Source organism: Salarias fasciatus, chromosome 5, assembly GCF_902148845.1.
Source record: "Salarias fasciatus chromosome 5, fSalaFa1.1, whole genome shotgun sequence".
Taxonomy (NCBI): Eukaryota; Metazoa; Chordata; class Actinopteri; order Blenniiformes; family Blenniidae; genus Salarias; species Salarias fasciatus.
In genome coordinates this window covers 24,832,581-24,857,443 of record NC_043749.1, presented here as the reverse complement: position 1 = coordinate 24,857,443, position 24,863 = coordinate 24,832,581, and the positions used below count along the sequence as shown (strand labels likewise).

General features: G+C 42.6%; 2 protein-coding genes across 4 annotated transcripts in view; one reads left to right on the top strand and one right to left on the bottom strand.

Moving 5' to 3' along the window:
• LOC115388449 (stabilin-1) overlaps nucleotides 1-24,863 on the top strand; it is a 124,472-nt gene that overhangs the window by 2,653 nt on the left and 96,956 nt on the right. Inside the window, exons 2-23 of the mRNA XM_030091601.1 lie at nucleotides 479-612; nucleotides 736-851; nucleotides 2,772-2,857; nucleotides 3,027-3,096; nucleotides 3,182-3,277; nucleotides 3,597-3,710; nucleotides 5,232-5,419; nucleotides 5,508-5,644; nucleotides 5,814-5,941; nucleotides 6,742-6,818; nucleotides 7,957-8,079; nucleotides 14,456-14,593; nucleotides 15,493-15,564; nucleotides 16,882-16,995; nucleotides 17,303-17,356; nucleotides 18,826-18,906; nucleotides 18,998-19,156; nucleotides 19,864-19,926; nucleotides 21,623-21,706; nucleotides 22,015-22,101; nucleotides 22,203-22,314; nucleotides 23,056-23,242. Of these exons, the coding sequence (XP_029947461.1) occupies nucleotides 479-612; nucleotides 736-851; nucleotides 2,772-2,857; nucleotides 3,027-3,096; nucleotides 3,182-3,277; nucleotides 3,597-3,710; nucleotides 5,232-5,419; nucleotides 5,508-5,644; nucleotides 5,814-5,941; nucleotides 6,742-6,818; nucleotides 7,957-8,079; nucleotides 14,456-14,593; nucleotides 15,493-15,564; nucleotides 16,882-16,995; nucleotides 17,303-17,356; nucleotides 18,826-18,906; nucleotides 18,998-19,156; nucleotides 19,864-19,926; nucleotides 21,623-21,706; nucleotides 22,015-22,101; nucleotides 22,203-22,314; nucleotides 23,056-23,242 (2,420 nt within the window). The remainder of the gene's footprint in view (nucleotides 1-478; nucleotides 613-735; nucleotides 852-2,771; nucleotides 2,858-3,026; nucleotides 3,097-3,181; nucleotides 3,278-3,596; nucleotides 3,711-5,231; nucleotides 5,420-5,507; nucleotides 5,645-5,813; nucleotides 5,942-6,741; nucleotides 6,819-7,956; nucleotides 8,080-14,455; nucleotides 14,594-15,492; nucleotides 15,565-16,881; nucleotides 16,996-17,302; nucleotides 17,357-18,825; nucleotides 18,907-18,997; nucleotides 19,157-19,863; nucleotides 19,927-21,622; nucleotides 21,707-22,014; nucleotides 22,102-22,202; nucleotides 22,315-23,055; nucleotides 23,243-24,863) is intronic.
• Nucleotides 5,604-11,910, bottom strand: LOC115388450 (tripartite motif-containing protein 35-like). 3 transcript variants are annotated; one of them, XM_030091603.1, is made up of 2 exons: nucleotides 10,441-11,910; nucleotides 5,604-5,690 (listed from the first exon to the last, which is right to left on the bottom strand). In XM_030091603.1, the coding sequence occupies exons 1-2, from the start codon at nucleotides 11,647-11,649 to the stop codon at nucleotides 5,646-5,648; spliced, it is 1,254 nt and encodes a 417-aa protein (XP_029947463.1). In that variant the 5' UTR covers nucleotides 11,650-11,910; the 3' UTR covers nucleotides 5,604-5,645. The 3 variants fall into 3 exon arrangements, with proteins under 3 accessions (XP_029947463.1, XP_029947464.1, XP_029947462.1); XM_030091604.1 differs by lacking the exon at nucleotides 5,604-5,690 and adding an exon at nucleotides 9,072-9,981; XM_030091602.1 differs by lacking the exon at nucleotides 5,604-5,690 and having other exon boundaries at nucleotides 9,072-11,910.

Below are 24,863 nucleotides of genomic sequence, written 5' to 3'. Positions count from 1 at the left end.
AGAATTCCACCAAGACTGAGTTAATGAGTTTCGTGCTTGCAGTGCCAACATTAAAGACTCCAGCAGCAACACAGAATGTCCACATGTGACCTTCAGAAAATGTCAAAAGAGATATTTACATTTTTGAGTGAAACTATCTGATAAAGTGTGAAGCTTTTTTGATGATCAGTCTGTTGGAGAATTAGATTCCAGATCTTTCTCTGGAGTCGGACATTCCGATGAAACACACAATCAAATCATTTACTGGACTTTTGGTTGCATCAAAGAATTGAGGACTAGCTTTTTATTTTGGGGGTATTTCAATGTATTTTACAACATGAAGCATTGTGAAACATGGCATCACCTTCAGATGGTACATTATTTTTAAGCTGCAGGACTCTCTCCTGCAGCTCCGCTTATATTGAGATTCTTTGCTAAACTGAGGATCTGTGTCTAAACCTCAGTCGGTGATGGAAATCCCACCTCTCCTCCTCCTCAGGACCTTCCGGCCGGTCGATGTGACACCCTCAAGCAGAAGAATGTGTACACCACCTGCACCTCCTGGGCTGCTTTCCCCATCAGCCACTGCCCCCCCGGATTCAGCAAAGTGAAAGGCAGCGCCGGTTACTGCACGTCCGTACCAAAGCACACACACATGCAAAGCTTTCATTTGTGAATGCGGTTGACTCTGAGCTTGGTGTTTAAACGTGAGGCTTGAGGAGGTTTGTTCAGCTGGTTTCTCGCCGTGTGCTGCAGCTATGTGTTGAAGATCGGCGGCAGGGAGCACGAGATATCGGGCCTTCGGCCACACTGCAGGAAGAACTACATGTATCCGATGTGCTGCCCACAGCACTGGGGACCACTGTGTCTGCGTAAGACACACACACACACACACACACACACACACACACACACACACACACACACACACACACACACACACACACACACACATTGTGTCAAAGGTCAGGAAATTTGTTTACCCCCACTGAATTCTTTCTCTATTTTTTCTTGGCAATAACTCTTCATACCATTCGAAAGCAGCTGACTGTGTGAGTTCAAACCATTAAAGAAAAAAATTCTAAAGTGAGCTGAAATATTCCATTGTGTTTAATCGGATAACAGTGGCCAACTTGTGTGTAAACATTGCCGTGGCTTTGATTTCAGTGAGATGTTGTGTTGAAGCAGCGATAATTGTGAGGAGTGAGACAGAAAAACATGTTCACAGCTAAAATCAGAACGGAAACTATTTAGAGTGCACTAACCTTCAGCCATTGTGTTTTGTTTGATAAGGATTTCTGCATCTGCTATATTAGTGCAGATGAAGAAAACAAAGTTTACTGGGGACAGACCATTAAGTGAGACGGTCACGGGTTCAAATCCTGACCACTCCTGTCCCTGTGGAGTTTGTACGTGTGTGTTTGTTGTGAGGTTCACTGGTTAGCCCAAATTGGCGTGTGTTTATTTTGGAAAGCGTGGAAGTCACAGCCGGTACATAAAAGTCCAGCCCTGTACACGATTAACAACTTGAACTGTTCAAAACAGCAAACCTGCAAGGTCTGAAAATATGATTGAAATGGAAAAATCAACAAAAACAAAAACAAAACAAAGTAAATTGTTGAAACTTGATATTTCAGCTGGATTTTGAATTTTGATGCAGGAAAAAAAAAAACAACTAAATTTTATTGCAATTACCCCAGAAAAATTATTTAAGTATAAATCAGTAATTTTCTTGAAAACAACAAACGGGAGGCGGGGCTTTACCCTTTTCCGACATTGTGATTGGTCTGATGTTTGATTGACATTTTGTTGCACCAATCACTATCGCAGATCGTTGATCATTCCGTAATCTTCTCCAGAGTTAAAAGTTAGCTTTTTGGCGTTATTTTTAATCTTCACTGGTTTCAGTAGTTTGTCATGCTCAACACGCGTACGGCAGGAAGTAAGTGGTAACTCTTCTCCTTTTACATTTCTGTATTTTTATCGATTTGTGTTAGAGGAAAAGTGGGAATTTTTCTTTATATTTGGGTGTTTTGGTGAATCCTTGACGTCTTTCTAATGATTCTGACCAGTCAAGCGTTAAATTAAAGTTTAACAGACTCGGCTGGAAACCTTGTGTTTGTTTCATGGAAAACTCAACAGATAATTTGCATTTCTGTGTCCCAGTTTTCTTAAAGTTGGGACATTAATGTTAAAATATGTTTGTTAATGGTGACAATTTCTTTCTTTCTTCTCTTTTTCTCTCGTTTTGATATTCCTTCTCACACACGTCAGCCAGAATATTATGACCTCTTGGATATTGTGTTATATAAGAAACAACAACAGCAAAAGAAGTGGTATACCCTTCTTTAGTTTATAGTTTTAATGTGTTTTAATTTGCACTCTCCTCATGAAGTCTGTTCTGTTCAGGAGTGAAGATTCACTGATGTCAATGTTCTGTTTAGAAGTACTGAAGTGTTTTATTGGTGACCTTTGAATCCAGTATACATGGAAACATTAATGTGAGAACATTATGGCTGTGAACAGCAGCGATCGATAGTCTGGAGGAGGTGATTTTTCACATTTGCAGAGTGTCACGCCTGAATTTCTTAAACACAATAAAGGACAAAAGGGCAATTCAGCTCTTAATTACTTGTCATCAATTGAATGTCAGTTTTAAATGATCAAGAATGTGACAACACTGCTCTCACTGTGTTTAACCTGCTATAGACCGTGTGTGTGTGTGTGTGTGTGTGTGTGTGTGTGTGTGTGTGTGTGTGTGTGTGTGTGTGTGTGTGTGTGCGCGCGCACAGCGTGCCCCAGCTGGTCAGGGAAGACCTGTAACTTCAGAGGAACCTGTGAGGATGGAGACCAAAACAACGGGACCTGTGTGTGTGAGGTGAGCGCTCCATCGGACGGATTTCTGTTTTTACAGAAGAACTGACAGCGAAACCTTTAATTGACCTGATGGCAGGGTCAAAGAACTCCAGCTTCATGTAGATACAGATACTTCCATCCGTCCAACGAATGTAGAACATTGTCCAATAGAGTTATTTCTTTCTTTTCAGGAAAATTTCTCCGGTTTTTCCTGTCATGAGTGTAAAAATCCAAATTCTTATGGAGAAAATTGTGATAAAGGTAAGTTCTTTCACTTTCTTGCGCCATGCCACAGACATGGGCAACAAATCTGCACAGTGATTTATTTTGCTTGTGCGTCACACAGAGTGCGATTGCGTGCACGGAGTGTGTAATAAGGGCCCGGATGGTGACGGTCAGTGTTTGTGTCAGCCGCCGTACACCGGGAAACGCTGTGATCAAGGTAGGACCACAACATGGCGTATCACACAGGTTTACATTCTGTTTTAAATGACATTAAAATGAATTAGATTATTTGATGTGGATGGTAAGAAAGAATCACCACAACACAATACCTAAAAGATCTCCCTTAAAGAATGTTTATACCATTTTTGAAGCCAAATATGAAATTCTTTAGTAAGAGTATCTTTATTGAAAATGCTCTCTGATCGACAGATCATGTGATTATGAGAGATTTCTTTCTCCAGTTTTTCCACTAAAACAGTAAAAGGTTTCATTTTGTGCTGATTTGTGAGCGACTGGTGTGTTTCTGTGTTTCACAGTGAGCAACCGGTGCAGCAGCTGCACTCAGTACTCGTACTGTAAAGGAGAAGGAGACGACGCCTACTGCGAGTGTCTGCCAGGATACAGGAAGTCATCAAGGAACACGTGCACAAGTAAACCCAAATTCAGTCCGTGTTCTTTCACTGTGTTCACTTCAGTTATTATCTGTGGGTAGAAACGCTGCTGTTCTTGACCGGGACTGTCTTGTAAAAGAGACATTTGATTACAGTGAGCTTGTATTCGGAGCCTGAAGATGAGGAGATTCTGTGGAAAATGTTCTGGGAATAGTCGGTGCAGGATTGTGTCGTCTTGCTGAATAATTTATTTGAACAACTCTGAAAATGTCAGAAGCAGGAAGTGGATCAAGAAACATCGGCTTTTTGAATTTACATTAAAATCATAGACTTGAGCATGTGACTTGATAATGTACTTGCTTTTGCTGTTGTAGGTATTTATTTTAATCTTGTGCTTGCGTATTTCCCCGAAAATATTACAGATTTAACTCCAAGCTTTGATTTATCAGCATAGCTAAATGTCTTCAGATTCAGCTGCTGGTTGCCTTTTGACTCTGAGAAAGCAAATTACCAAGGCTGGTAGCGAGTTTCCAGTAGATGAAGTGGATTTCTCAACACTAATGGAAATAATTTAAGAAGATTTGTGTGTTTCTCTCATTTCTCCTTTTCTGTGAGCAATAAACACTAAAAGTGTGTCTGACATGCTGATGTGATGAACGGCACCGACTTTGGAGTCATTAGTGGATGAGGATGGCTGCTGAGGAGGTTCCTGGGTACAGTGAGGGACGGCATGCAGGTGATTAGAGTGAGGAAAGAGCATGGAATTATTTACTGTGTCAACACCGAACAGGAAACTACCAAAAGAAGTTAAATCATGATTTAAAAAAAAAGCAACCCTCACTCTTTGTGTTTTTCTCACATTTCATAAGAACCTAAACTTTCGGTTTGTCTTTTGCTCTCCATACCACGTTCAAGAGGACAGTCGTGCTATAATACATTCTCATGCAAATACAGTCTGCTTGCAGTTTGCATGTGTGATTTTACTATGAAGAACAACTTGAATGATATCATGGTCAAACAGTATTGAGGGTTTTGACTCTGCAGTCTGCTGGAAGCTCATTGACAATGGAGTGATTAACCGGAGCTCTGAGCCCTGCAAGGACAATAAATGTGGAATTGGACGAGTTGGTGGAGGAAGTTCTCACATCTGTCAGTCTCAGTGTTATGTCGAATCTGCTACTCTTAAAACATTTCTTGAGAACATCTCAGTTTTCTTTGGAATTTCTACAATTTGCTTGGTAGCTTGGCGGACCGGATTGGAACCTCTTGCAAGCTGGTTTTGGCCCACGGCCCCTATGTTTGACACCCCTGATCTCGAGGATGATTGTTCTCAAAATCTCAAAAGCGAAAATATGGTATCATGAAAAAAGAAGGTGCAAACAGAAGTTGTGGTGCGGCAGCTGAGGAAGTGCTTCTCGCCAGGGTGCCAGCAGCTTGTCTGCTGAAGGCTGAACTGGTTTCCTTTTCAACACATTGAGAATAAATGCAGTCATAAGTAGTTCCCAGACGTTGTAAATCATCTCAGGAGCTGAACATCAACCGATGTGTTTCCCTGCTCAGGAGTTTGTTCGCAGAAGGACTGCGACGTCAACGCCCAATGCTCCTCACAGGGGTCAAAGGTCGTCTGCACATGTAAGCCAGACTACGAGGGAGACGGCAAGGTCTGCGTCCCCCGAAACCCCTGCTCAGAAAACAATGGAGGATGTCCGGTCAATTCCACCGTTTGTGTGTTTGATGGCCCCAACAAGGTGAGCAGGCCGAACAGAGTCGAGTTAAGGAACCTGGAAGTAATCAGAGTATGAATACGCTCTCTTTGTGTCTCTGCCCGCCACTCAGTCCATCTGTAAGTGTATGTTCGGCATGTCCCCCATTGGTGGCGATCCAAAGTCTGGCTGCCAGTTGGTTTCCGCCTGCTTTTCGGACACCTGTCACCCCACAGCGACCTGTCAGACCGGAGTGGACGGACAGCCCAGGTCAGACGTCGAGTCCGCTTCTGTCTCCGCTGCGTCTAAAACAGAACTAGAAAAAGAGAATCAGAGCGTGTGACTTTTCACAGAACCACACAGCCCTGTCTGTTTTCCTGTGCATGTTCCTGTGAGACTTTGTTTGCATCGTCGTGTTGTTCGTTATGTTTCCTCTCAGGTGCGTCTGCGGAGAGAGTCAGATCGGCGACGACTATCGCTGCTACGATAACCTGATGGACCGTCTCCTCCAGCTGGAACTGAGCCGCGACCACAGAGATAACATGACCCTGGCTGTCTCTCTGTTTGGTAAGAAAATCAAAAACACTAATCTGAAGTAGTCATATTGCCAATTCCCACAAGCAATTTAAAGTCACCAGTTAGCCTCAAGTTAATTATGAAGCAGACAATTTTAAAGTCAGTTCATCCTTTCATAATCCACTCAGCTACTAGACTGCAAATTCAGTTAGAATCCTTAATTAGAAACTGTCTCAATTCTGAATTTATTGGAATTACTCATCAGATTCTCCAGACGTTTAGACTCATCAGCCCTGCCCGTTCTTCATGTTCATGATACATTTCCCACCTAAAGCCATTCATGTGATTTACTCTCGACCTCAAGCAAGCACAACAGCTGGTATATATCATTAAAAGGTTACCTCAGCAGTCTTTACTGCACACGAATGGTGAGACGTCTGATATGAAAACAGACGCTGTGTTTGAGTTTCCCCTGAAAAGCATAATCCGTCTGACCAGATGAAATAACCGTGCACTTTGAGGCACATGGGGAAGAGGGCCGTAATCCTCATAATAATAAACATTCACTCATTAGCTCCATGATTCTGCTGTTTTAATTCACCCTTCATTCACACTCGCACATTTGGCGTCACCCTGAAACTGACCAGATATCATGTAAATACCCAATAATGTGAGAACGTCTGGTTTTGTTTACATGAGAACAGACAAAAGAATAATGTCTTCACCACAAGTAAAGAAAGAAACATGCTGCTTTTTCACCTGTTGGTATTAAATACTTGGAGATTCTCTGTGACGCCTGGCGTTTGGTTTGTGTGCGTGTGTGTGTGTGTGTGTGTGTGTGTGTGTTCCAGAGAACGGTTGTTATGATCAACTGCGTCACAGCAGATCTCTCACAGTCTTCCTCCCTCTCGTGTCAAGTCTCCCCACCGTAAGTGGTCTTTATCGGCCGTTTTAGTGCTGCTCAGCGCAGAAACGCAGGTTTCGGTCCTCTCTGTGAAATAAACCCACTTTATCTCTGCTATCTGGTACTTCGGTATCCTAACATCCTAACTTTCATTTGTCCATCTAATTGAATGAATTAATGAATTCGCAGACATCTGCAACTTTCATGACCTTTATGAAGCAAATGTTTTATAAATTATTATTTGTGTGTCAGTTTTCATCAACTGAAATTCATTGAAAGCATGTTCAACCTTTGAGCTTATCAAGTTATATAATTGTTTTGGCTGTACATCCAAAACATGCCTCTTAACTTGTATTTATGAAGATTAATAATTACAATTAGACATTTTATCATTTGAAACGGTTTATAACATTTCATGTTTTTGTAGTTTTTTTTTAATCTAATTTAGCTAGTAATTTTAGCAAATTTGTCTGGTTTTCACTTTTAAACAATTTTTGATATTTTAGCTTCTTTGCATTTTTAGCCTTTAGCCGTTTTGATGCTTTCAGGAGAACTTTTTTTTATTGTTTTAGTCCACATATCAAACATACCAATAAGCCATCATGGCCATTATAATACTGAACTTTAACGTTAAATTTAACTTTAGTTTTAAATGCTGTAACTGGTAATTGAACCACCACAAAGCAACTCTAACAACTAAACCAAAAACAGTCACCGCTTATCTAAACCTTAACAGTGAGAACTGACTTGAACCAGAACTCTGGCTTATATATATATATACACACACATGCACAAGCACATGCACACTGAGCTTGTTCTAGAAACACAGAGCACTAGAGACAGATGGTCAAACTAGAGCAAACTGGAGTATAAAGTCTCTGGACACCAACACCCCTCCGTCTTGACGGCAACATTGAACGTAACCAAAGAAACCTGAGCTGCAAACTTAACGTCCTCAGATATATATTCTACAAACAATAGGTGATGAAACAAAGGTTTCCAGGTCGATGTTAAAGGGACGGCTGAACCTGAGCATTTTGAACCTGCAGTTAACTGGTCGTGTTACTGAGGGAAAAGTCCAAAAAGTCATGAGTGGAGGTTGTGGGTGAGAATCCTGAGCTGGTGGCCTGTTCTGTACCACTCTCCCACACTGTGTCTGCAGGGTGTGAATCAGAAAGTACTGTGTCAACGCCACATAATCCTGGGTCACCATCGTTACGCAGACCTGACAGGAAAAGCCCACGAAATGTACGGAGGAGGCTTGCTGAGGACCAAAGAACTCCAGGTAAGACGCTGCTTCCAAACTCCTGAAACAACACGGGCCGCGCAGACAGTTCATCCGCAACATGCCGCAACTCTCCTCTCCTACTGAAGCATACTGGCATCAACACTGGAAATTGGGGCTGTCAAAAGATTACATTTTTAAATCATGATTAATGGCATTATTTCCATAGTATTATAGACGATTAAACACGTTTTGAATGGCATTTTTTTCAGTTCTGTTGTTTTGAACTTGAAGGCAGTTTTCAGCATTTGGGGATTTCCTGCAGTGACGGATTTCTTACCAGAGTGTCTTGATTGCGAATCAGAGAAAGGATTTCCCTGTTGGATTTTCTTTCAAAATAAAGTGCCATGTAGACCGTCTTAATACAATGTGAATGTTAATAACACTGTTTTCAAACTGAAAAAAGCCCTAAGCCTAATTCTGTAATTAATCATGATTTAAAAAAATTAATCTTCAGTCATCCCTACATTAATTAATCACGACTAATGCGATTAAATCTGACAGCCCTACTTGAAATATAATGTGCTTCTATAAATACTGCATAATGAGGACATGCAGAAACAATATGATATAGCAGAGAAAACAGAGTATAAAAAAGCAGATTATCTCCACTGCACTCGGGAGAATTCCCTGAACACTTTCCCATCTTTAATCCGATCAGATCTAAACTCATAAAGTGCTCAAACACACAGCAGTAACTGGCTCTGTTTGGAGACTGGACGCTGATCCTCCAGCCAATCGAACGGTTACTACGGCACCTCCGCTCCTGTGTTCAACTCTGGCTTCTGGGGCGCAGTTGGTCGTCTCTCAGTCAGAAGGTTTCAAGTTCAGTCGGCAAAATTTTGGTGCAGATCGAGCACCTGGCATGGCAGCCTTACCGATGGTGTGTGACTTGGTGAATGTGACTGGAATTAATCGGTGGAAAAGTGATTGATAAGTGAACTCCTGTTAGTGAGTGACTGCAGTGGTTTATAAGGACACAATGTGTTTCTTTTTTTTTTATTGTCCCACAACTGAAGCCATCAATTACAAAGAAAAAAAACTTTTCTTCTGTTTTTTTTTTGACAGATTTGAGAACATGACTGTTGCTTATTGACATCTCACTTTAAAATAATCTGCATTATCCAAATAAATGAAGCATACACTCAACAACATACGATTATTTTTGGTAATTCTATTTTTACATCTAACTCTCAATCAAGAACGCAGCAAAAATCTTCTGATTATTCTAAAAATACCTCCTTTGTTAAACAATCACTTTAGTTTAGATGCGAAAACTCTAAACCAGCTCTAAACCTTTTATGACAACAGAATTACATAACTCCCTGTCCGACCTACTTCCATTCAGAACATTTATAGTAATAATATTCACACTTAAATGCCATCTTTTTTTTTTTTTTAATCTGAAATCACCTTTCAGTGCCGTCAGTAAACCTTTATCACGTCTCACATTATTTTCAAACTCTCATCCCACCTCAGTAATAAAGCTGCTTCAAAGAAGACTCATGGTGCGTTCACACCGGATACGTCGCAAGCGTCACGGGCGGCGCTTTTCTGTGCAAAGTCTATGGTGGACGAGCGTCGTGGAGCGGCGGGCGGCGGGGTGGCGCTTCAGGAGCGTCAGGAGCATCGACTTTTCAAGCATTTCGAGCGTCTGACGCCCAGGACATGCGTCCCCGGCGTCAGCGACGTCGTGAGCGTCGCTTTTTGAGAGTTGGGAAAACTGAACTTTCGACCCGCTGCTGCGGGGCGTCAACCAATCAGAGACGATCCCTCCGGTGCTACGTCACTACGTTTCACGTCAGGACCAGGAGTCCGGAAAAGAAAGACAGCGATGGAAGATTGGAAGTTGATTGTGGCTGTGTGCGCTCGTCCTGAGCTTTATGACACGTCGTCAGACCACTACAGAGACAAGAATAGAAAGCATAGGGTTAGCTAGCTAACAAATAAAGCCAATCCACTCTCCTAATGCGTTTCCGCCAGAGCTGGAAACAGAAATCACAGCCTCCCGTTCAGCCTCCAATAAACTGGCGAGCGTCGTGAGCTTTGTGACCTCCTGGTGTCATGCATCGTGCTTGAAGCATCATAAGCGTCAGCTTCGAGGCGTCCTAAGCCTCGACGAAGCCCACGATGCGTCCGGTGTGAACGCAGCATCAGTCTTTCTCTTCATTTACTCAGCTACACACACTCCACAGTCACAGACACCTTCGCCGGCAGAATCTTCAGTGGCTGTGGGCTTTCAGTGTAAATGTAGGGAAACACTGTGTCGGAGAACTTGTGCATGAAGGTGTGTAAGTGTGTTTCAGTGTCGCTGTTTGAGAATGACAACTTTCCACGACCAAAGTCCAGATGAACTCTGACCTTCTCCAGCTTGGTCTTGACTGTCAGATGTTTCTCTACATCTGACGAAGAGAATGCCGTCAGTTTGCCGTCAGAGAACAGAATCCTCCAAAGTCTCGACTGCAGGCGTCCGTTTGACCCCGTTTGGTCTCCCAGCACGCCCAGTTCCCAGTCCTTGTTGTTTCCGACGTAAATTTCCCAGGAGTGACTTCCGGAGTTGAAGCCTTGGGAACCAAGGACGGAGCAGGAGTATTTGGTCCTCTCTGGGTTTGCCGGAAGCTTCTGTTGCTTCACGGCTTTCACGATCCTCAGATCTGCGGACACTTTGAGTTCCGGGTCGGCCGTGTTCGGGTCCAGAATCACGGGAGCCCAGGAGACCACCTGCTTCATCTTTTTCCAGATGTTGAAGGCCAGGTTGCCCACATGGTTGACCTCGTCGATCAGAACCCCAGAGATCAGCTTTGGATCTTGCAGATGGGGAAGCTGCTGGACTCTCTCCACTGCAGCCTTGTAGTTGTTCAGGAATGGGACGTCTTCAGCTCTCAGCTCCGTTTCTGTGGCTCTGATAACATCTGACAGAACTGAAATGTTTCTGCTCAGAACTTGAATCTTTCCTTTCAGCAGCTGATTCTTCTGGTCCTGTTCGTCTCTCAGAGCAGCGATCCTGGTCTCCTCTTCCTCTTGGAGAAACTGATGGAGCTTCTTGAACTGCTCCTTGATGTGTTCCTCTGTCTGCTGAGCCTGGGCCACCATGTGCTTTGCTGTTTGATCGTATTTCTCTTTGAATTCTTCAAAAAGAGCCAGTTTCTCTTGCAGAGGCGTGAGTTCAATCTGGAGCTTCACTCTGTGATCCTGTGCGGCCTCGTCGATGGGTCTGAACTCGTGCTGTTTGTGCATCTTTGACTCTCGACAGACGAGACAAACCGGTTGCTGATGGTCCAGGCAGAAGAGGCGGAGCTTCTCAGAGTGCAGTTTGCACAGACCTGCCGACTCTCTCTGCTCGCTGCCCGATAAGAAGGCCTCACACAGGTTCCTCAGGGCCAAGTTATTCGGGGGGTCACTCTTTGAGGATTTCCTCTTACAACATGGACACTCGCGCTCCTTTTTCCCCTGCCACCATTTCTGTATGCAAATTTTACAGAAGCTGTGGCTGCAGGACAGCACTACGGGGTTCCTGTAGATCCCAGTGCAGATCGGGCAGCAGAGGTCCTCCTCGGAGATGGAATGCATTTTCTCCCACAGCCAAAAGAAAACTGGCAGCAGAGTCAGGCAGTCGAGAGAGTTCTTCTAAAGTTACTTTCACTTTCAGTCAGGGCTCGCTCAGATCTTATCTTGGAGTCTGCAGGCAGGTTAAAGTGCAAGTTTTAAACTCACAAAATGCTCCCAGTGTTTTCAGCTTTCCTACCTGCAGATGCTTTTGTTCGGTTCTTGCAGTATTTTTGGTGTAAGAGTGAATCTTCTCACCGTGTGTCACCTGCTCGGAAATGAGCTGTTTTCCTGTTTCACAGTGTTAAGTCATAGAGTGGGTGGAGCAGTGGGTGGAGCCCTGTGACGATGTTTCTGTTTCATGTGGATCAAGTGAGACACGGTTCAAATCCAGTATGCATATATGTGTGTGTGTGTGTGTGTGTGTGTGTGTGTGTGTATATATATATATATATATATATATATATATATATATATATATATATATATATGTGTGTGTGTGTGTGTGTGTGTATATATATATATATATATATATATATATATATATATATATATATATATATATATATATATATATATATATATGTATATACATATATATATATACAGTGTTGGGAATAACGGCGTTAGTAACGGCGTTATTTTTTTCAGTAACGAATAATCTAATTAGTTACTTTTCCCATCGTTGCAACGCCGTTACCGTTACTAAAAATATGAAGTGGCGCGTTACTACTGACTGAATGAAGCGCGAGTGTCCGCTGCTGCCGCACATCAGCTGCAGGAGAGAGCAGGGAGGACGGGGGAGAGGGGAATAGGGGGGGGGGGGGGGGGGTGATGAAGACACGATGCTGATTGGTTGGTGGGCGGGCATGCCCTGCCCACGTGTCTCACTCGCTGCACGCGCTGACCGGTAAACACAAGACAGAGACAATGGCGTGGAGCTCGAGCCCAGGACACAGAAAGGTAGCGTTCTGAAACTGGAAGCCTCACTGGAAGACTTTATTCACGTCTGCCACATGCTAGCATGACACTTGTTGCTGCTGCTGCTAACCCAACCCCGAGTCCAAACGCAGCAGGAGGGAGAGGAGCCGCTCAGTTAAAACAAGCAACCAGCAGGCGACCAGAGCCGAGCTGAACACTGACTGCAGGTCCACTGGAACACAGCAGGCCTAATGTACAGTTACAGAGATTTGCAGTACTTAATGGCCAGAAGTTTACATTTGTGTTTTCTTAACAGGCTGCAGTTTAGTTCAAATAAATACTAAATGTTCTAAAATACTGTATAAAGTGTTTTTATTCTTCAATCAGTTGATATAAACATCTTTGATGTTATAGAATGTGGTAATGTGTAGAACATGAAAAATAACGTCAGTTACTTTGCTGAGTAACTAATTACTTTTTCAGTGAGGTAACTGAGTTACTAACTCAATTACTTTTTGGGAGAAGTAATTTGTAATTCTAACTAATTACTTTTTTAAAGTAACTTGCCCAACACTGTATATATATATATATATGAAGGCAAACTGTAGCCAATCCTTTTCTCAGAGTCAGATATGCAGTACAGTATGAGCTCCTTTCAAGTAATGCCAGTATCATTATTATCATTATTTGCTTCAAAATCTACATTTTTATGTTCTCTCTGTGCATGCATGTGAGGAAAACCAGTCGCCATTATTATGTATTGATAAACGTGTATGTCCGTCTCCCTGTGTTTGCCATGTGATGGACGTTCCCAGCATTAATGCATGCATTCAGGGCTAACTGGTGACTGAGTTATGTGTCGGTGTGTGGATGTGAGTGAGCATGTGGGTGTCCAGCTGTTTCTCCTGTGATGGACGTGTGACCTGTTGCCATCAGCCCTGCTCATCCTGGACATCCTGTCTCCACATCAAATATCGACTTTCTCCATATGGTGCAATGTCCTTGAGCCAAAGCGGCTCCCACTGGATGGACACAGTGGCGCCTCAGCCGGTGTGTGAGTGAACCAGTTGAACCAGTGGGGCTGAGCTGCAGACGCTGGACAGCTGTAAATACTTTGGGGTCACACTCTCACGTGACCTCTCCTGGTCACTTCAGGTGATCATCTTCTCCTCACTGCCATGAGGTTCTCTCTGAAGAGGCCCAAAGGCGAAGACTGAGGATGAAGAGGAGTTTCTTTCCTCAGGCTGTCCGCATGTCAAACACAAAACATAAAACAAAATACAACACAAACAGAATCTGTACTGCATATCTTCTGTCTTACTCTAGATATTTCATATTTGTTTTATTCCTCTCTCTTCCATAGATATGTATGTATGTATGGAAACTTTATATTTTAGCCATTACACACTGTATGACTTTATGTGATCTAGAAAAATCTTGAATATTTGTTTTTCGTGTTTTAGTTTCATGTCATGTCCTTTACATTGCCTCTCTGTGGGATGTTTTCATGCTCACTGTTTCCTCATAGCTTCTGTTCATCTGTGCTCCCTCTCTGATGTTTGCTTCAGTGTTTCTCCCTGTGTCTCATCAAACCCTTCCTCCTGATGTGTAAGAGCTCAGTTTGAGTTGGTTTTTATTGTCCTGTCAGATTTCCCAGTGTACTCACCATTTTGAATGAGGACCACCTTCAGTTCAGTCTGGTTTGGGTTCATCTCTTTTCTGACAAGTCATTAATGTTTTTATTTGGTAACCTCATCATGGAACATGCTTGAACATCAAAACAATGGATATGAAGATTGATTCTTGTTCATACAACATTTTAAGAGGGCTTTAAGAGGGGGGCTGTTCAAAAAGTTGCATCAAGCAGTTCAGTGATTTGCTAATTGTGTGTTTTGTGGTCTCATTGTAGAAGTTTATCCTGCTGGGAAACCCCAGCCGAGTGTACACCGTCATCCAGAAGGATCTGCCTGCAGCCAATGGGGTCATCCACATTATCGACAAAGTGATCATGGACCGATTCTCAGACAAGTCCACTCGTGATGAACGGGTGAGTTAAAAGGGTCACTCAGCTGAATATCGACCCCAGAGATTAGATTATAAAAGTGTTCAGCAGGAGATCAGGGCTTTCTTTCTAAGAGGGAGTTTTTTGCATTTACTTTCTGAGAAGGAATGATGAAAAACAAACATTCGAAGGGTGAAATTCATAATTTATGCCAAACACACATTTCAGTTCCTTTTTTTTTTTTTGGAGGTGTACTAGAGAACCATACACATCATAAAGAAATCACTTGTGTTACAAATAATAGCAGACTATGAGGTTTTCATAGCCAGTGGAGCTCCACTGCCATTAATGCCCTATAATATGACGAAAATTGGGAAACCTGGCATTCAATGTCTTAACTCTCAAATATCCTAAACGTTGGTTGTGTTAATGGATCTGAATGGACCGGTTTCACTGAGATCCTTCAGATGAAGCGAGCTCAATGTATGTTGATGCAAATAGATACATAAAGATACAGAAGGAAGCAGGATGATGTACTGTTTCCATGTTCATTTGCTTGTGGACAGGATAGACTGAGCACAGAGCCGCCACCAGCACAGATACAGAATTTAACATCTTTGTATTAAGCTATTAGATATAAATTTGAACTTGGCAGAAAAAAAACTTTTTCACAAAGTCATGGTTTAAGGTACAAGACAGAAAATTTCTCATAATGAAGTGCAGAAGCAAATGGCTGATAAGTCTCATTTCTGCTGAAGACTGAGTCTACTGCACACTGCAAGAAACCCGATCTACCTCAAGGTGAAAGAAGAATGTTTCATAATTTAACAAGAAAAAAAATTATATAAAAAAAGTACATTCTAGTATTATATAATTTTCTTCAATATATAAGGCATATTTCGTTTATTTATCTTTTTTTCTATTTTCTCATATCCTGTGTGTAGTTTGCTGGCAAGACAATTGGGGAGATTCTGTCAAAGGACGGAAGATACAACCGATTCCTCTCTTTGGTTGACGTGAGTATTTTAGCACTGTTTTCAGGCCAGTGCAATCAAGAATTTACTACTCCTGTAGGAAATCAACATTTTCTATCAGAACTTCTTCACTTTGACTAAACAGCTCAGCAACACAACAATAATACAGCTCGAAACAGAAATAACTCCTTGAAGTGACAAAAGTTATTTTCTTGTCACTTTGTAAAGTCACCAGTTATTTTTTTGTTTGTAATAATTAGTAAAGTAATACATGTCATGTAGCTTTGTCACCCTTTACAGTCGACATATAGAACGTAAACATAATGTAGAACTTCAGAAAATGTGTTTTTTTGTTTTTTTTTTTGTTTTATTCAAATTATAAGCTTCTGTAATGTTACAAAATCCTCGTCTGTAATTACTGTACCTTTCAAACCAGAAAACACAGCTACAAAAGAATATGTCAGCTATATCCTCTGGCATCGTAATGGGGATGCACCCATAGCGCTTTTTTAAAGGACAAGTACGAGTACTAACCTTTAGCTGCTTGTCAATAGCGAGTACCAACTCAAGTACTTATTAAACACCATAAAGCCAAATTTATGCTCCATACTGGAACCCACTGCGTCACCTTGAACCACCTCCACACAACATCTGGATACTTTGGCAGATCATAGTTTGCAGTCTGTCTTACGTCTCTCTTGTCTACCTGCTTTTTATGTGTTCACTGAAGAAAAATGTATATTGCCATCAACTTTTTGGCTTCAACATTTTGGTTTGTTCTCTGTAGTGATACTGTGCTCTCTGAGGTTCAGCTCATAGTTTACTTCCATGGTCTTCTGACCGCCTGTTGTCACAGCGCCACATAATCAATCATTAATGTAAAACTGAAGTCGTGTATTAATATTTATGAGCTGCTTTGCATTGACCTTTTATGGTTAAATATATCCGTGTTGAAAGTGGAATATGAACCGTATCCAAGTGTGCACGTTTCTCCGTGGAATGTAATTCATGACATTAATTAACCATGAATGTGTGCGTGTGTGTGTGTGTGTGCACGATTTGATCAATCTGGGATTGGTTTTTCCATTTTCAGCTGAGTGTGCACACACACACACACAATCCTTCAGGATGAATCCCGCGCAGCGTTTTATGAATGAAGCCGCCAGTGTTAGTCCGTCCTGACAATCACAAGGCACAATGTATTTTTGAGGGAATAACTCGACTCCATTCCACATGGCTATAAAAGAAAAATAGGCACTGAGCATGACTTATTTCTTATCTCTACCTGCTTCAGTAATGCTAACTCTGACATTTTAACAGAAAAAGAGAAGAGAGTGAAATGTGTGTTTACGTTGGCAGAACTGTGGGTCGCCTCCACCGCTGAAGGGCCGCGGACCGCTCACCGTGTTCATACCCACCAACGAGGCTGTCGACCGAGCTCGGGACGGCAGCATCCTCTACATGCTGCATGACGTAAGTGCACGTCCGAGGGTTCACAGCTCATGAGCGTGTCCAGGAAATGCAGACTGGCTTTACCACAAATGTCCTTCAGGAACAATGAAGTTAACCAGGATTTGACCTTGATGGTTTGGTAACGTAAAGTCAGCAAGTTATGTGAATTAACAGCTTAATTTTATGATTATGTTTTATGTCAGAGCTTTATAATCGCTGCAATGTAATTCTTCAAACTTTTACTATTTTATTTATTCATTCATTCATTCATTCATTGAATGAATATTTTATTTAAAGATTTGTAATTCCATGTATTTTTTATTTTTAGGCCAAACATAAACTCCAAGAGCTCCTCAGACATCACGTTTTCTCCCAGGCTGTGGTAAGAGATCAACTCGTACCCCGTCATCAGTATTTTAGAATAATATTATTAACAATTCCATGTTTTTGTTTTTTTTGCCACTGTGTGACCTCCAGCAATAAAGGAAATGCGTAGAAGCACGATGCATGATGATATCGGCTGAATGTGTTTTGTAGTGCAGCGAAGTGAAATTCCTGATCTCTGGACAGAGATCTTGCTTTACTTCTGGAAACTGGATGCTAAGCGAGTCATTTTCGGCCCTAAAAGGTGGCGGCAGATGAGCAAATGTGAACTGAATTGACAGCACTCTGCAAATTAATCACTACAAGCAGCGGCATTGTGTTTTCTTTTTATTTGCTTCAGGGACATACGACAGGGTGACTCACATGGTTTTCTGACCAGTGAAGCTGAGTCGTGTTTATGATACTATATTGTGTGTGATAAGAGTGGACAACTCTCTCGTAGTGTGTTTCCTCCATCATGTTTGAGTTTGTTTATTTCTGAGCGATATTCGATTCTGTATTTTTACTCATTTCAATAAGAAACACTTTGAAGTAGAAGGAATGTGTTCCATATTTTATTGACAATCAACATGGAGACTTTACATTAAACAGTCTGAGCTGTATGAACTCCAGTTCAACACACTGTAAAGTTGCGTATGTGTCATTATGGTGGGTGAGAGTCGAGGAAATTCAGATTTACTGAAGGCTCTGTGGGGTGCTTGAAGAGTCATCTGACATTTCACTCCACGAGTCACATTCTTTTACTATCATTTGGTGCAAACTAAAACATACTGAAAAAAAATCCTTATCCCAAGGACATGGGATAAAAGATATTTAGAATTTTAAGTGGTCTTTACTTTCAGTAGCCGTGTTAATGGTAACTTTTTTTATTGATTTTTTTATTGATCCGGTCAGTGCAGCTTTACACACACTGTTCGTTCGGATCTTACACCCCATAGATTCCAGTATTCAGTATTGATAGCAAATACTACTTATTGTGTTTTTTATTTTCTTTTTTGAAACTACAGCACCAAATAAATACTGTCATTCAAAGTCAGATCAAAAAGAGACAAGCATGGAGCATGTTTCCTTCGTTTTGTTTTTTAACATGATGTTGCAGTGTTGCCTCTTGTAATCACTCGATGTACTTTGTCAACCTGCTGTTTTTTGTTCTTGTTTTATGAGTGTGATAGATAGGTAGACAAAGCTCAGTAGAAAACAATCAGATGTGTAGTTTACATGGACTCTGATTGATTACACAGCACGTGCTGAACTCACCAATCTAATCAGATAGAAGCATTTACATGACGCAGTTTAATTCGTAGCAGTATTTAATCTGATTGCATGTGCTCAACGTGAGCACGGATATTTCCTTTGCTCCTGACCAAATACATGCTTCTGATTAATAGGTTTTGTTATCAGTTGCTTGAAAATTTCTTTAAAATGTTTGAATCTAAGGAATATTGTTCTGTTTGTTTCTGTCTTTAGCTGACGGCCGATGAGCTGTCGGCTCTCCCACAGATTCAGACGATGGCAAATCAAAAGGTCGTCGTCAATGTGTCGGCGAACGTAGGTGTCTCACCTCCACATGGTGCAGTCTGACTCGTTTCAGCCACATCCAGCCATTGGTTTCCTTCATTCCTCCTCATTAACTCTCAAGGGTGAGATCCTGCTGGGTGAGAAGGGCGTTCGACTGGTGACCAAAGACATCGTGGCTTCCAATGGGATCATACACATGATCGATGGTCTGCTGTATCCACCCTCCATCCTCCCCATCCTGCCTCACCGCTGCGACATCGTCCAGAACAAGATCACCATGGTGAGACCACAGAGGGAAGGGTGAAAGCTGCGCACACACACACACACACACACACACACACACACACACACACACACACACACACACACACACACACACACACACACACACACACACACGCACGCCATCATTGTGGGTGTAATGCATAATGTATTAACTTGGAGTCAAGCAGGTAGTGCAGTGTTAAGTGTCTCCGAGCTAACGCCAGGCGAGAGGAAGCCAGGCACACCACCAGAGGGCAAATTCGTAGAGGAGCACAACCCACAGAGCAAATTTAGATTCACAGATTTACCAAACTTATATGACTTTGGATTATACGAAGAACCTGCAGTACCCAGAGAAAGATCTCATGTAGTTTCATGGAAAACATGCACACTATGCTTATTTTTCTGGATTCAAACCCAGGTCTCTTTGGTATGAAGCAGCAATTCGTAGCACTGACCCCTCTGGTCTCCTGAGGCATGTCAAGAAGCTTCCCAGGGTTAAAATAATGAGAGGATCCTTTGTAACATAAGGCTGAAACAGATGCCTTCAGTAGTGATGCATTTGTTTCTTTACCAACAGCAGTAAAAGGAAAATCAGCGTGATTTTGTTTTAAAGTATGATTGTTCTCAATAGGTTGAACACTCTGTGACAAATGGATGAAAATTCTAGTTAATGTACTTTTTCATTTTGGTCATTAAAAACCCCAAATATTGTGTTTTCAGGGTCCGTGCGTCCATTGCAGTTCCCTCCATGAGACACGGTGTCCGGATGGCTCAGTTGAAATGGTAATGTATTTAAATGATATTCTATTCTGTTCTATTCTATTCTATTCTATTCTATTCAACCAAGCACTTGTGTGATGGGTGATTAAAACTGAAGCCTGGATTGATTTTCCATGTACACCACAGTGTGGTGTAATGTTGAGTTGGATGGCGTTTCTGCTCTGTCGGTCATGGGTGATAAAGCTTGAAGCCGAGTCAGGATGCTGACTGAGTTCGGTGTGCTCATTATTTGGGAGACAAAGGTGTTGCTGACAGTTTCTCAGACCTGTCATGGATACTCTGGAGCCTCAGTGCAGACGGCAAATGTGTGAAAAGGGGATGAGAGAAGTGAGAGTCCAGGCATTAGCATAGAGGCATTTCTAACCTGTCTGTTAAGGATATTTTGATTTGTGCTGAAATTCAAAGAAAACATAAAAAGTTTCTGCTGCAGTGACAATATTTCAGGAAAGTAGGACTTTTAATTAGAAGCACGCAATGACGATTTCCCCATTTAAAACAATTTATTGCAACAAAAGGCATCACCAGTGCTGAGTATACCGAAACAAAAGATGACAGTGTCTTCATAGCTTTTCATATGGCCTCGAGCATCAAATACAGCTTGACAGTGTTGTGTCATGCTGTTGACAAGTTGACTTATTGTCTGCTGAGTCATGTGCATCCCACTCTTGTGGAAGGCCGGCCCTCAGGTCATTGAGGCTCTACAGAGATATGAGCCTCCACACGGTGAATCAGCTGATCAGTAAGGTTTTCTTTGGGATTCAGGTCTGAAGGAAAGTGCGGTTCCACTCCATCTGAGGTACCCCCGTCTGCAGCAGCCATTCAGTGATGATGAGCTGAAGCATTATTGCACATGAAGATGAAATCAGGCCCGTCTTGTTCATGCAGGAGCATGTTGGCTGGATTAATGATGTTCTTCAGGTGGTATGGGCTTGTCGCTGTGCCATTCACAAACAGTAGTACACTTGAGGAGACACGCCTGTCCACACTGTAACGCCACCGTCAAAGGGCCTGATGCATAGCACTTTCCTTGATGTCTCCAACATTCTTGCCATTTCTGCTCAGCGTGAATACGCTTCGATCAGAGAACAGTACTGAGGCCCTCTGGTCCCTCGTGCAGCATGAATGCTCCCTGGCTCATGTGAGATGAAGACACCTGTGCCTGATGGTGTGGTTAGAAACCTTCGCAGGTCATCTAGCATGCACCATGCGGAGATAAATACCTGACAGTGCCTCTCATTTTCTGTAATGTGCGGAGTCTGAAGATGAATGGTTAAGGTTTAATGACGGTGAGGGGCAAGCAGGCTCAAGCGGGCTGGGATCCAGCGGATAGATAAAGGATTGAAGTGTGGCGAATGGCAATAAGTGGAGGAAGAAGAGCTGCTATACTGGTTGTGATGAGGCGATGAATCTCAGGCCAAGCAGACCAACACAGACACACGATGAGGGTAAACATGGAACAAAACCAAGAGAAACACAGCAATGTACTGACCTGCTACTTGAAACACTCAGAAAATCATTGGAAAAAAAAGAAACATTTTGAATTCCATTGATTATGTTACAAGTGAGTAAAACACAAGTGCAGGTGAATTCATCTGAATGAGCTTCTGTTTAAACCCTATTCAGCATATCTTCAATAAAAAGATCCAACAAACTGATCATTGAGTTAAAATTGTTACATTTGTTGTGTTTTTCTCTTCAGGACAGGCATCAGATCTGTGAATACGTCACACTTCCTGCCAATGTCCACAAAGGCTGCGCAAAATTCTGCAACACCACCTTCAAGGTGAGACTGGGAAGACTGAGAAGTGCATCAGGTGTTTGTGTTTCTCTCTACCCTGTAATAAGAAGTCTTCTAGAATCAGTTAATGAGTTTTAGCCATCGAAGATTCAAGGATTGTCTTTGGTTTTTCACCGCTATTGTTTTAACTGTTCATTCATTCATTCATTCATTCATTCATTCATTCATTCATTCATTCATTCATTCATTCATTCATCTTGACAATGTGAGGTGCTTAACCCAGATAAACCACTTGATATTAAAGATGATAGGTTAAAAATGTGAATTTGTGTGTGTGTTTGTGTCAATAACAGGTAGAAGAGTGCTGTAAAGGTTTCTACGGTCCTGACTGTAAACCCTGTATTGGAGGATTTAAGCATCCGTGTTACGACAAAGGAACGGTGAGAAACATTGAGATATCTTCGATTCTGAGACATTTTCTATCTAAACTGACACGTTTTACTATTACAATCATTTATCGACATATTTTCCCTGCATACAGTGCTTTGATGGGATCAGTGGTAACGGCTCATGCAGCTGCCAGCCGGGCTTGAAGGGGATCGCCTGCCACCTCTGTGTCGATCCGGCCAAACATGGAGACAACTGTGACGAAGGTACACGGCTCAGCTTCACTCATTTTTCATCAGAGGGCATTTACAACTCCGGTATTCAAACGGTCGGAAAAGTGCGAAAACTGTAATCACAGAATGCAGGGATTTAAATTCTGTGAGATATTTTTTCCATTTTGTCAACTTGAGGGTTCATTCAATGACATTTTATGAAAAAGCTGTATTAGGGAATCCATCCCTCCCTCCCATTCAACCACCAGAGAGTCTCTAAGATAACATGATTATATGGGGATTTTTTTTAAGCAACAGTCATATCAGAAGTAGAACAGCAAAGTAAAGAAGAAAGCAACACAAAAATTGTCGATAGCTAAAAAAGAAAGGGTGATCTGTGCTTCTTCATTTGCTGTTAAACTTATTATTTATATTTTTTGATACTTCTGGTAAGTTTATATTTTTAAATTTCAAGTTAATATCTATTTGAAAAAGAATGTATTGTGTCTTTATTCCATCTTTTAAAGTTTGCAAACTTTTGTTCTTTTGCCAATCAGGCATTTTAGTGAGGAGGTAAATGCTGTAACCGCAGCGGTCGGATGTATTCACAAATACCAACAATTCAAAAACACTAATTAACCATATTCCAAATTTTTGGACTGTATTAGTTCCTGAATAAAACCCTAAAACAGGAGAAATATACAGATTCAAAACAGGCAAATGACCCCAAGCCTTGCCGATAAGGGTCGCTGTGTTTTGCTCTGTGAAACCATCTCATCCTGTTTGTGTGTTCAGACTGTCACTGCGTCCACGGTGTGTGTGACAGTCGACCCGGCAGCGGTGGTGTGTGTCGGAATGGATCCTGCTTTGAGGGATACTCTGGACCAAACTGCGACAAGATGGCCATGCCCTGCAACTCTGACGGGATGATGGAGCACTGCCACATCCACGCATACTGCACACACAACGGCCTGAATAACATGTAAGTCATGCACCCATCCACCAATGTTTATACTATTTGACTGACATGTTTTAGTCATTGAGTTCTGAGTTTTAGAAGATTTGGAGCTACTTTCTTGTGCCTCCTTCTTTAGAGTCAGAAATGACATGCTTCTGCTTCCACACTCCCTCTGTCAGTCAGCACACATCAATCATCAGCGGTGAAAATGACAGTGTCATCGGAAACCTGCTCACGTTGTGTCCGACTCTAAACGAAGGAGTGTGCTCTGGGTCTTAATGGGTCAATAATCATTCTGAGAGCGCAGCTGTCACCATGTGACTCTCATTAGTAAATCCAGCTGTTTTCAAACCTGCTTATATTGTCTGTATGTTTTGCTCTGTGGAGGAATGGATGGGCATTCAGAAGCTATGTTATATTAAGTGTAAGCATACACTGCCGAACAACCCAATTTTTCCAGTTATTTATTGCAATTCAAGTCACTCAAGTCCAATCAGTAGCTTGAAATGATACAACGGTAAGTGGTGAACTGCCAGAGGGTAAAATAAAAAGTAAGGTTACCCAAAATTAAAAAACACAGTATATTTCAGAACAGTAACACAAAATGGGTTAACAATTGATAGCTGTCCTGCAGCAACGGAGGGTGACCAAGGCTGTGTTCGAAACCGCATACTGCCTACTACATCCTTCCATACTCATACTATCCATCCTGCATCCTGCTTACTCAGTCCATCAAACAGTATGCAAAGCGTTTACACTACAGCATACTACATAATAACCCACAATGCAATGCATTCCTCCCCGAGCTGAAATCGACCTGCGAAAGCTGATTTCACTTCAGGTCTAAACTCTTCAAATGTACAACTTCATCGAGATTTTTTTAAAAATTAGGCGACAAAGTGGTCTTTTAGAGGCCGACTATGTCGTTTATTTGTCAGAATACCAACCGTTTATGATTTTGTTCAGACGAATTTGGCGAAATGTGAGCCAGGCGCAGTGAGCGGCTCCAGCACGGAGGAGTCAGAGAAGCAGAGAAGCAGGAGAAAAGCAGAGCACACACAAACCCCGGACCCGCCACGGGGGCCCCCCGCCCGGCACAGCGCCCAGCGCCGTGGCCGTGGCAGTCGGGTCCCCCAACCCGGCGGCCCAGCCTCCAGGCCTGTTCGGGCTTTGGCGGCAGGCGACCATGGATCACGCCGCCGGCCGCCCCCGCCACTCCGACCGGCTCCCCGCCGACCCGCTTGGCAGCGGGACCGAGACGGGCGGTCTCACCCAGCGGTCCTACGGAGCAGGCCCGCCCCCGGGCGTCGCACCGAATCGGTTCCGGAGGTCTGGCGGCGGACCCCCGGGCCCCCCGGTGCGGCGCACCACCCGAGCGGCGTCCCCGCCGGCGAGCGCAGAGTTTCTCACACCCTCCGGGGCCGGACCCAGATCGCGGGGCCAGATCCCCCACCACACCCGCCGGCCGCCAGGCGGCGCAAGCTCTGTCTGGCGCAACCGCTGTCCGTCGCGTTGCATCTTGGGCAATTTCAGTATGAGTAGTGAAAATTTGAAATCTTCGGTTCATTACGCAGGATCTCTGTACAGCGTAGAGTAGGTGAAAGGATGCTTCCACAGTGTGTGGCTCCAACTGTCAAACATGGAG